Source organism: Dipodomys merriami, unplaced genomic scaffold, assembly GCF_024711535.1.
Source record: "Dipodomys merriami isolate MVZ:Mamm:240054 unplaced genomic scaffold, mDipMer1.0.p SCAF_21, whole genome shotgun sequence".
Taxonomy (NCBI): domain Eukaryota; kingdom Metazoa; phylum Chordata; class Mammalia; order Rodentia; family Heteromyidae; genus Dipodomys; species Dipodomys merriami.
This window is the reverse complement of record NW_027203493.1, coordinates 5,555,524-5,568,400: the sequence shown is the minus strand read 5'-3', so window position 1 is coordinate 5,568,400 and position 12,877 is coordinate 5,555,524. Positions and strand designations below refer to the sequence as shown.

General features: G+C 34.8%; 2 protein-coding genes across 2 annotated transcripts; both read left to right on the top strand.

The window, feature by feature from the left end:
* Positions 1-3,217: 3,217 nt before the first annotated feature.
* On the top strand, positions 3,218-4,153 carry LOC138833676 (olfactory receptor 4P4-like). Its single transcript, XM_070031965.1, has one exon. It carries the CDS (start codon positions 3,218-3,220, stop codon positions 4,151-4,153), a length of 936 nt encoding a protein of 311 aa, XP_069888066.1.
* Positions 4,154-9,779: 5,626 nt separating this feature from the next.
* On the top strand, positions 9,780-10,790 carry LOC138833675 (olfactory receptor 4P4-like). The gene has a single exon (XM_070031964.1). It carries the CDS (start codon positions 9,780-9,782, stop codon positions 10,713-10,715), a length of 936 nt encoding a protein of 311 aa, XP_069888065.1. The 3' UTR covers positions 10,716-10,790.
* The last annotated feature ends 2,087 nt before the right edge of the window (positions 10,791-12,877 follow it).

The following is a 12,877-nucleotide window of genomic DNA, read 5'->3' as shown; positions in this document are numbered from 1 at the left end:
TGTCCTCTCTCATGCAGAATCTAGTTTTAGAAAATGAATAAAATAAGTGTACCATGGGAACTTCCAGAGAAGGGATTACCAGTTAGATGAAGAAAACAATAAGAATGTGTGAAGAGGGGCTGGGAAGGTGGCTCAGTGGTAGAGCGCTTGCCTTGCATGCTTGAGGCCCTGGGTTCGATTCCTCAGCACCACATAAGCAAAAAGAAAAAAGCCGGAAGTGGCGCTGTGGCTCAAGTGGTAGAGCGCTAGCCTTGAGCTGAAGAGCTGAGGGACAGCGCCCAGGCCCAGCATTCAGGCCCCACAACTGGACCAAAATAATAATAATAATAATAATAATAATAATAATAATAATAATAATAATAATAATAATAATAATAATAATGTGCCAGACACTGGTATCTTAACAAGCCTGAGATCTGAGGATTGCAATTCAAAGCCAGCCTAGGGACTGCACTAAGGCCCTGAGTTCAAGCCCGATAATCACCATGGAAAAAATAAAAATAAAAGAGTAAAGCACAGTGAATATCTGCCTTTGATTCTCTTGGACATTTAAAATGTCAGAATTTATGAGCCTTAGCCTAGTAGTGTTAAACTGTTATTATTTCCCTTTCTTTCTTCAGAATGATGGAAGAAAAAGGAGCAGGCAATTTCCTGAACTTTCTCATTTCCTGGTTATTTCATTAGAGTCTGAAGGGAAATAGTGCCAGAAGCAGCAAATCTAAATGCAGAAATTTCTTGGAGACTCTTGGGGAAAAAGTTACCATGGTCAGTGTCTAGGCAGCAATTGGCCAGAACCTCTTAAAATGTCTTGGGAGTATGAATCATAACAGCTTTCAAGACCTTGCAATGATGCTCAACTAGATAGCCTACACTTCTGAGATCATTTCTGCAGTTACAAGCAAAAAGCATGAACTCTTAGTGCTTAAGATGTCTGCTACTATTTTTAAGTATTTCAAAATACTGTTTTGTTTATTCTTATTCAAACTTTATGTAAAATATAATTAATATTTATCCTGACTAAAGTATTCAGATTCTTCATCCTTATTTTTCCTTGTTTTATTTTATTTACTATCAATTCTGGGGCTTGAGCTCAGAGCCCTGGGTGATATCCCTGAGTTTTTTCTCAAGGCTAGAGTTCTATTACTTGGGCCCAGCTCCTCTGGTGTGTTTTTGGGGTTATTGGAGATAAAGAATCTTATATTCATTCCTGCTCAGCCTGGTTTCAAACCCAGATAGATTCTCCAATCTCAGGATTCTGAGTAGGTAAGGTTACAGGTGTGAGTCACCATCCACTGGCATCTGTTTTTATGATATATTCAAGCCTGATATTTTTGATGAACATCATTAACTGATGTTCATTTCTTTGGAAACACAGGAGAAAGTTCTACTCATCAAGATTTCCAAAGTGTTTTGAGAGAATTATGTGTGGTTATTTTTTAAATTGGCTTTGTAATCTGCTATGGTTTACTTTAGATTTCCCTGCAGAAGAGTAGCTGGAGAGGCAAGTATCAGAGAGAGAATTCTTCCTGACAGAGGCTGGATCAACCTGGATCCACACTCAGACCTGATAGTCAGAGAATGATGCAGACCATCTACCTTGGTGGGGAGTCACAGACTCTGTTGATTATACTCTACTTATTATTTTATGTAATTTCAGTCTAAGGCATTTTTTTATACAGTAAACAATGATTTTGTTGCTATCAAATGTTTAGCACTTTCACTTTTCACTGGTCATAATTTTAAGCAGGATTTCAATTACTATCTGAAGCATTAAAGGTTTTTAAAATTGATTATAATGTTTAGTGTGCCCCATTGCTAGGATTCTATTCATTCCTTCATATTCCCATCAAGGAGCTAAACATTTTCTGCTTGAGTATCTACATAAAGAAGAATTTATCAATTTTCAATTGCCTTCATTATCATAGTAAGTATCATCTGAATCAACCAAGGTAAGATGAAATCATCACTTTGTTACAAAATGAAAATGTAAAATATTGATGAAACTATATATTAACTATACTAAAATATGCTACCTACATCAAAAATATATTTAAAAAGACAAATAAGACCCCTGTAATCCGAGCTACTCAGGAGGCTGAGATCTGAGGATCACGGTACAAACCAGCCCAGGCAGGAAAGTCCATGAGACTCTTATCTCCAAATAACCACCAGAAAACTCAAAGTAGCACTATGGCTCAAGTGGACAGCGCTCAGGCCCAGACTTTTGGCCCCACAAGTGGAATAAAAAAAAGATAAGAAAGTAAGAAGTAAACAAATGCTAGCTACGGATTAGTTTTAAGAAATGGCATATAATAAATACTTTAGACTAGAAACTTTATTTACTAATAGACTGTCATATGTCATTAAAATCATGGTGTGCTCAGCTCATGCTTCTATATTTATATTTCCTCAAGTGGTTCACCTGGTCGTGATGATTTCACTGGTTGTTAAACTCTTCAAGGGTCACAAAAATATAGGAGGAGAGTAACTGTGGGATCAGCCACGTATGAGAATATCATGTTTAACAAGACCACATAAATTCTTGTTGTATTTCCAAAATATTTACACTATCTGAAAGTAATAAATGATTAAATTCCAGAGAGCTGTGGTTCAAGGCTCTCAGGTCATCAGTTTATTTTACTCTTTTGTATTTCTCCCTTTATGAGTTACCATTATACGAAAACCTTGTTTAGTGATTGCCTAATGTTTCAAATATCATCATTGTAATATTCATCTATAGATTTTTTTCTCAACACCAAATTAGAAAAAAATATTATTTGTTTCTGTTATAGTAGAATCTTTTCATTGGCATTTCAGATTCCCCCATTAAATTTATACTTATAAGAAACTAAACCACTTAAAATATATTCAAGAGACTTTTCTTATAGTAGAAGACACAGTCTTCACTGTGATTTAATCAGATCAAAATCTTAAAACCTTCCTTAATTTTTCAAATTAATGTTTAAGTAGTTTACATTTTTAAAAATAAGATTGGAAAAATATCTAATATTCCCAATGAACCTATTATAAATTTGTACATAGTTCTGTGTATGAGACATAATTAGAAATGACAATTTCTCCATTAGTCAAGCATAAATGGTATCATTCTTTGCCTGTGAATATAAAGATAATTTTGTCATTGTGATGATACAGAGGCTGGTTTTTAAACTCAAATTTATTTTTACTTTCAGATATCAGTGTATGCCCATCCTAATTTATGGAAAACCAGAGAAATATTTCAGGATTCATCCTTCTGGGACTTTCTGATGACAAGAACATACAAATGTTTTGCTTTGTGCTCTTCTTATTTTGTTTTGTTGCTCTGCTGGTTGGAAACATCCTGATACTTATTTCAATTTTCTGTAGCCCTCTTTCACAACAACCAATGTACTATTTCCTTTGCCATCTGTCCTTCATGGATATCTGCTACACGTCTAGCGTTACACCCAGATTGATCGATGGCCTCCTAGAGGGAACCAAAACTATTTCCTATGGTTATTGCATGCTACAGGTCTTCACCATGCACTTCTTTGGATGTATTGAGATCTTTATAATTACAGCCATGGCCTTTGATCGCTATGTGGCCATCTGTAAACCCCTCCATTACATGCTCATTATGAACAGGACCAAATGCCATCTGCTGGTCTTTGCTGCCTGGGTTGGTGGGGCAGCCCATTCCTTCCCACAATTGTGTATGACCATCCAGTTGCCTTTCTGTGACTCCGTTGAAATCGATAACTACTTTTGTGACATTTTTCCTTTGCTCAAAATTGCCTGTACTGATACATACATTACTGGGATCTTAGTAGTTGCCAATTCAGGAATTATTGCGTTGGTGACTTTCATTGTTTTGTCTATATCTTATGCCATTATATTATTCCATTTACGAAATCACTCTGCAGAAGGAAGACGCAAAGCCCTCTCTACCTGTGGCTCTCATATCACTGTGGTGATCTTATTTTTTGGTCCTGCAATCTCTTCCTACCTTAGACCTCCTGTCACTTTCCCTGAGGATAAAGTGATGGCACTATTTTACACAATCATTGCTCCTATGTTCAACCCTTTAATCTACACCCTGAGAAATGCGGAGATGAAAAATGCCATGCGAAAAATTTGGTGTCGTGCTCTATTCTCAATGCAAGCCGAAGGTTAATGGAGATAAATTTATTAATTAGGCAGCTCATAGAAGAACAAATGTTAGGTGAGAAATAATATCTAGAATCTCTTTCTCTATCTTTCACATTTTACTCTGTTTAATGAAATATATGATAGCACACTAACCAGTCAGTTTAAACACAGAGCTTGTCAAACTATACTACAATAACAAAAAAGTCTGTTATTTAGGCTGTTCACATAGTGAGTAGCATTCTTCTACATACAATAAATGTAAGCCTCTTACCAACATTATGACCACCATTTCAGATTTAAGTGCAATTCCCCTAAAATTGCCACTGAAATATAACATGTGTTCTCCTAACTTTCATTCCTAAAGTTAGTAAGGAAATCAATAGAAGGTCCAAGGTCCTCTAGTACAGTAGACAAAAAAAATAGCTAAGAAAGAATTTTATGTACTGTACAAGGAAACTAATCAACCAACTAACTTCATTACAATAGTACAAAGACATCATGAGACAATTTTTAATGCTCTCAGTCTGTAGCAACCAGGATATCTTTCATTATTTAAAAGCAAATATTCTTTTATATATTGTCAATGTATTGCAATTTAATGCTAATAATCAAGGCATGAAAAATCACAGAAAAAATTGCACATATCTTCCTTAGTGAAAGAAACTGATATGAAAGTGTTTTTGATTCTCTGTAAAAAGTTTCTGTATTCCTATTAAATTTTATTATCAATTCAAAATTGCTCTAAAGATAGAATTTTTCTATTATGATAAACACAGAAGATAAACAAACAATCCTACATCTCTAAAAGCATATATTCTTGAGAGATGTTTCTAGTAAAACCAGAGGGTTTTACTTTGTGGGGTAATGTCAAAATAAGAATTTTTAGTATACTGTGGTAGAAAGGGATAGATTGGCAAGAGATAAATAGATCCTCACTCAAAAACAAATTAAAATTAGCAAGGCTGGAGTACTAAGACAAAAGGTTATAGCATTAACCTAGTAGCTTTGAGAGTCCAGGTTCAATTCCAAGTGTCACAGAAAGACAGGTGTATAGAAGGAAGGAAGGAAGGAAGGAAGGAAGGAAACAAGCAAGCAAGCAAGCAAGCAAGCAAGAAAGAAAGAAAGAAAGAAAGAAAGAAAGAAAGAAAGAAAGAAAGAAAGAAAGAAAGAAAGACAGAAAGAAGAAAGAAAGAAAGAAAGAAAGAAAGAAAAAAAGAAAGAAAGAGAAAGAAAAAAAGAAAGAAAGAGAAAGAAAAAAAGAAAAGAAAAAGTGGAAGAAAAGAGGAAAAGAGGAAAGAAAGAAGAGGGAGTGAAAGAGGAAAGAAAGAAGAGGGAGTGAGAAAGGAAACAAAATTCAAAAAAGTAAATGGGAAGAAACAGAAAATGATTAAACTCAACATAACCTTAAGAAGGTATGCAAATTAGGACAGCTACTATTTAAATCCATATGCAATTTCCTGTAACAACTAAAAATAGAAATCGTGTATGATCCAGCTATACCACCTCTGAGTATAAACCAAATAAGTGAATGAATGAATAGATAAATAAATACTTCACATTTGTATAGATATCATCTGTATAGCCAGGCTCACTATGGCATTATTCATTATAGATAACTTGCGAAATCAGCCTAGGTCAAATTGATAGATAAGTGGATAAAGAAAATGTGTTGTGTATAAACAATGAAGTTTGCTTAGCCAAACTTCATTAGGAGCATTAGGAGTGGCAGGGTGGTAGAGCTCCTGTGTATAAACCATACGTCCCTGAGCTCTATCTCCAATTATACAGAAACAAAAAAGAAATTACTTTGTTTGCTGGAAAACAGAAAATTTTGAGACATCTTGCATAAGTAACCTAGCATGGCTTGGCATAAAAGCAAATGCAAAGTTTAGAAAGAAATGTATACTTCCATAGAAAACTGATTCTCAGTACAGGTACAAGAAAACATTCCGTGGAGGGAGAACAGATTATCAGGTCTCTGAGGGAGAGAAACTAAAGTCAGATATACGAATAAGACATAGGCCCATGGATGGAAATTTCATATAGAAAATCTAGACCTACAAAACTAAAAATCAACTATATGACCTGATTCTGAAACAAATGGGGCAATGTCATTCTTTCTGATGAAGGCATAGAATTCCATTGTGTATATATACCACATTTTCTTGATCCATTCATCTACTGAGGGGCATCTGGGTTGGTTCCATGTCTTAGCTATAGTAAATAATGCTGCAATAAACATAGTTGTGCTGGTAGCTTTAGTGTGGTCTTGTTTGTGATCATTTGGGTAAATGCCCAAAAGTGGGATTGCTGGGTCATAGGGGAGCTCTATGTGGAGTCTTTTGAGAAACCTCCATACTACTTCCTACTTCCCAAAGTGGTTGAACAAGTTTACACTCTCACCAACAATGCAATAAGGTTCCCTTCTGTCCACATCCCCTCCAGCATCTGTTGTTATTAGAGTTCTTGATTATAGCCATTCTAACTGGGGTGAGGGGGTAGTGAACTTTCTCTTTCAATTTCATTGAAGAGTTGGAGGAGTATTGGTGTGAGCTCTGCTTTGAAGGCCTTGTAGAATTCCGCTATAAATTCATCTGGTCCTGGGCTTTTCTTAGATGGGAGGTCTCTTATTGCTGTTTCTACTTGAATGCTTGATATGGGTCTGTTAAGATGGTAATAGCTAGGCACAAAACTACTAAGGAATAAAAAATATGAGACATATTTATAATGAAGTTTATCAGCTGTACAAAAGGATTAAATTGTCTTGTATGTAGGAAACAAAGATGAAATTTAATATGATCTTGTCAAGTAAACATAAAATTTAAGACCAATATTACCTTTCTCTCTCATATGCACAGAGTATTTTTAGAAAATGAATAAAAAGCATGTAAAATGTAGACTTCCATAGATGGGATTTGAGATGGAGAAAGCAATAAGAAAGTGTGAAGACATATTAATATGATCAAAGTATTTTAAACACATGGTTTATATGATTTCCACAATGTAGTGTAAGGATATATGATGTTCATCATTCTCTGATTTCTCCTCCTTGTTTATCATTCCACAACCAGCTACTTCAGTTTTGCTCTACTATCAAGGCACTTAATACAATTTAGATCTTGAAGGTGACAGATGTATGTATCTGTTTACATGCTAGTAAAAATGTAATGCATAGTGATTATCTGCCCTGGATTCTACCGGACACTTACCATGTCAGATTTTATGAGCCTTAGCCTAGTAGTTTGAACTGCATGATTTCCCTCCCTTTCATCAGAATGATGGATGAACAAGGAGCAGGCAGGTTCCTGAATTGCATTATCTGGTTATCTCATAATAGCCTGAAGGGAAATAGCACCAGAGGCAAGCATCCCAAATGCAAAAAGTATAATTTCTCTGGAAATTTCCATGGTCAATGTCTAGACAGCATTTGGCAAGAAGCTCTTAAAATGTCTTGGGAATATGAATTATTATAGTTTTCAAAACCTGGCAATGATACTTAACTCAATATCCTCCCCTTTTCAGATCCATTTCTGCAGTAACAAGCAAACAGCATTAACTCTTAGTGCTTAAAAATGCCTGATAGTATTTTAACTTATGTCAAAATATTGCTTTGTTTCTTTCTTCTTATTCTGACTTCATGTAAACCTATAATTAATATTTTTCCTAATTAAGGTATTCAAACTCTTAACCATTGTTTTCTTTTTCTTTTATTTTATGTCAATCCTGGGGCTTGAACTCAGGGGCCTAGGTGATGTCCATGCAATTTTCTCAAGACTACAGTTCTACTACTTGAGCCCAGCTCTGCTTCTGGATTTTTTGGGTGTTAACTTGGAATAAAGAGTCTCATAGTCATGCCTGCTCAGCCTGGCTTCAAACCCAGAGAGATCCTCCAGTCTCAGCCTTCTGAGTAGGTAAGTTTATAGCTCCCAGCATTTGTTTTTATGATTTACTCAATGCCTGACACTCTTGATGAACATCATTAACCTATGGTCACTTCCTTTGTAAAAGTGTAGAAAGTTCATTATGTCAAGTTTTCCAACTTATTTTGAGAGAATGAGTGTTGTTGTTTCGAAAATATGCTTTGCAATCCTCAGTGCTTTATTTTAGACTTCCCCACAGAAGAGTAACTGGAAAGGCAAGTATCAAAAGGAGAATCCTTCTTGAGAAAGACTGGATCGACCCAGATTCACACTCAGACTTGATAGTCAGAGAATGGCACAGACCACCTGCATTTGTTGAGAGTAAAGACTGTATAGATTATACACTACTTACATTTTATATAATTTCATTCCAAGGCACTTTTATGTGTAGTAAAGTATAATTTTGTAGCTATAAAATGCTTTAGCAGTTTTACTTTTCATTGGGCATAATTTTAAGCAAACTTTCAGTTAAGATCTGAAGCATTAAAGGTATTTTTAAATTGGATATGATTTTCATTGTGCCCCATTTCTAGGCTTCTATATATTTTTACATATTTCCGTTAAGGAACTAAACATTTTCTGCTTGAGAACATCTACAAAAAGCAGTATTGATCAATTTTTAATTACCTCCATCTTCGTAATGAGTTTCATTTGTATCAATTGAGGTAAGATGAAATCACATTACATTGTTATAAAGAGAAAATGTAAAATGCTGATGAAACTATACATTAAATATAGTAAAATATACTACCCACACCAAAATACATTTTAAAAAGACAAATAAGTAAAAAGTAAACAAATGATGGCTACAGATTACTTTTAAGAAATGCCATATAATAAATTTAAATTTTGTCTACAAATAGACTGTCATATGTCATTAAATCATGGTGTGCTCTGCTTATCTATTTCTCAAAGTTTCACCTATGCATGAATATTTCACTGGTTGTGAAAGTCTTCAAGGGTTACAAAAATACAGGAGGAGAGTAACTGTGGAATCCACCAAATATGAGAATGTCGTGTTTCACAAGACCACATAAATCCTTGTTGTTATTTCCAAAATAGTTATAATATCTGGACATAATAGATGAGGAAAATTATAGACAGCTGTGGTTCAAGGTGCTCAGGTGATCAGTTTATTTTACTCTTTTATAATTCTGTCATAATGAATTACCACTCTACTATAATATAGTTTAAATACTGTCTAATGTTTCAAATGTCATTATTGAAATATTCCTCTATAGAAATTTTCTCAACAAAAAATGACACAAGAAAATATTATTTGTTTTCATTATAATAATATCTCCCCATTTGAGTGTCAGATTCTCCCATTGAATTTATGCTTACAGGAAACTACACCACTTAGAATATATTCAAGTGATTTTTCCTTCTCTTAGGACACAAAGACTTTACTGTGATTTAATCAGATTGAAGGTCTTCATACTTCCCTTATTTTTTCAAATTAAGGTTTAAGTAGATAACATTGTTAAAAGTAAGGATGAAAAATATCTAATAGTCCTAATGAACCTATTATAAATTTGTGCACAGTTATGTGCATAAGATGAGGCATAAGCAGAAATGACAATTTCTCCATCAGGCAAACATAAATGTTATCATTCTTTGCCTGTGAATATAAAGATAATATAATTTTGTCATTGTGATTATACAGAGGATAGTTATTAAACTCAAATTTGCTTTTGCTTTCAGATACAAGTGTATACCCAAAATAATTACATGGAAAACCAGAGAAATATTTCAGGATTCATCCTTCTGGGACTTTCCGATGACAAGAACATACAAATGTTTTGCTTTGTGCTCTTCTTATTTTGTTTTATTGCTCTGCTGGTTGGAAACATCCTGATACTTATTTCAATTTTCTGTAGCCCTCTTTCACAACAACCAATGTACTATTTCCTTTGCCATCTGTCCTTCATGGATATCTGCTACACGTCTAGTGTTACACCCAAATTGATTGATGGCCTCCTAGAGGGAACTAAAACCATTTCCTATGGTTATTGCATGCTACAGGTCTTCACCATGCACTTCTTTGGATGTATTGAGATCTTTATAATTACAGCCATGGCCTTTGATCGCTATGTGGCCATCTGTAAACCCCTCCATTACCTGCTCATTATGAACAGGACCAAATGCCATCTGCTGGTCTTTGCTGCCTGGGTTGGTGGGGCTGCCCATTCCTTCCCACAATTGTGTATGACCATCCAGTTGCCTTTCTGTGACTCTGTTGAAATTGATCACTACTTTTGTGACATTTTTCCTTTGCTCAAAATTGCCTGTACTGATACATACATTACTGGGATCCTTGTGGTTGCCAATTCAGGAATTATCACATTAGTGACTTTCATTGTTTTATCCATATCTTATGCAATTATACTATTCCATTTAAGAAATCACTCTGCAGAAGGAAGACGCAAAGCCCTCTCTACCTGTGGCTCTCATATCACTGTGGTGATCTTATTTTTTGGTCCTGCAATCTCTTCCTACCTTAGACCTCCTGTCACTTTCCCTGAGGATAAAGTGACAGCACTATTTTACACAATCATTGCTCCTATGTTCAACCCTTTAATCTACACCCTGAGAAATACAGAGATGAAAAGTGCCATGCGAAAAGTTTGGTGTCGTGCTCTATTCTCAAAGCAAGCTGAAGGCTAGTGAATAGAAAATTTATTAATTAGCTAGCTCATAGAAGAAGAATGAACAGTATGTGAGAAAAAATAGCTAGAAACTCCTTCCCCAACTTTCATATTTTATTCTCTTTAATGAAATATATGACAGAACAAAAATTAGTCACTTTAAAGCTGCAGCTTCTTAAACTATAATATAACAATAAAATCGCTATTATGAAGTCAATTTTGCTTAATGTCACCTGATTTCACAGTGAAAGAACATAATGACTAGAAAAAAAAAGATTTGAAGGTCAGTCAATAGCGGAGAATACTGAAAACAGCAACATTACAACCACCATTTCAAATGTAAGTGCAATTCCCCTAAAATTGCCACTGAAATATAAAATATGGTTTCCTAACTCTCAATCCTAAAGTTAGTAAGTAAATGGATAGACATTCCAAGGTCCTCTGCTACAATGAACAAAAAATGGCAAAGAAAGGATTTTGTACATCCCACAAAGAAACCAACTAATTGAATTATGATGGTACAAAGACAGTGTGAAATCATTTGTTTTGGTCGATCATGGGGCTTGAAATGTTTGAACTCTAGGCCTGGGTGCTGTCCCTGAGCTTTTCAGCTCAAAAATAGCATTCTACCACTTGAGCCACAGCTCCACTTCCAGTTTTCTGGTTGTTTATTGGAGATAAGAGTTGCACAGACTTTTGTGCCTAGGCTGGCTTTGAACTGTGATTCTCAGATCTCAGCCTCCTGAGTTGTTAGGATTACAGGCCTGAGCCTGTAATCACAACACCCAGCTGTGAAATCATTTCTAATTATCTCAGTCTGAAGCAACCAGGATGCCTTCCATTATTTGAAATAAAACAGTCCTTTATATATACTCAATGGATTGCAATTTAATGTTAATTTAATTTAATGTAATTTAATGTCATGAAAAATCATGGAAGACAATTGCATATATCTTCTCGTGTCTTCATTGGATTGTTTGTATAAAATTCTCTATCTCCCATTAAATTTAGTTACCAATTCAAAATTGCTCAAAAAATAGAATTTTCCCAGCATGATGAACACAGAAGATAAGCCAATAATCCTACATTTATGAAAGGAAATATTTCTGAGAGATTTTCTAGTAAAACCAGAAGGTTTTATCCTCTGTGGGGTAAGGTCAAAATATGGATTTTTAGCCTATTGTGGTAGGACTGGGTAGTTTGGCAAGAAATAAACAGATCCTCAGTCAAAAACAAAATAAAATCAGCAAGGCTGGGATAATAGCAGAAAAGATTACAACATTAGCCTAGCATGTATGAGAATCCAGGATCAATTCCAAGTATCACAAAATGACAGAAAGAAAGACAGACGGACAGAAAGAAAGGAGGAAAGAAAGAATTGAGAGGAAGAAAGAGAAACAAAACAAAAAGCAACAGAAGTAAAGAGAAAATTATTTTTTTTTACTTTTCAGGTGAAACTTGTTTCATCTTTATTTTTTCTTAATATATATGTTTATTGTAAAGATATTGTATGGAGGGGTTACAATTACATGAGCAAGGTTAATGAGTCCATTTTCTATTGAGCATGGTTACACCCTCATTTATTTTTCCCCTACCATCGCTTTCCTACCCACCTCCCCAACTCCTCCCTCCCCTCTCCCACCCCCCACCAGCAAAGTTGTAAAGTTAGTTTTCAACATAGTTCTATTTTTTTCATCAAAATTGATTTTAATGTCATACAGTATTTAAACAGAATTGAAGAAAAATCAACATAGTGTCTTGTACATCTCGTTGTTACAATGAGCTATCCTGTATCCTTATTTCAGAATTTTGTTATTTCCCTCCCCCCCCCACCTTAGAAAAATGTGTATACAAAATACAGGATACCAGAATCAAATACATTACAACAGGGGTTGTACCATGGGGGAAGAACATACAAAGAAACAAAAAAAAATCACATAGTACATTATAAGTACGTTAAAAAAACAGCAATAAATATAAAATCTCTTGTGTCTCTATCTTGGGGTTCATTTCACTTAACATCAGGTTATATGGTCATATGTACATAGCTTTTGACCTCTTCTGCTTGTCATAGACATATACTAGTTATTGCAGATAAGGGAAACCATGGAACCTATGTTTCTTTGAGTCTGGCTTACTTTATTTAATATAATTTTTTCCAAGTCTTTCTATTTCCTGACA

Coding starts and splice junctions, on each gene's coding strand:
- LOC138833676 (XM_070031965.1), top strand. CDS start 3,218: ATGGAAAACCAGAGAAATATTTCAGGATTCATCCTTCTGGGACTTTCT.
- LOC138833675 (XM_070031964.1), top strand. CDS start 9,780: ATGGAAAACCAGAGAAATATTTCAGGATTCATCCTTCTGGGACTTTCC.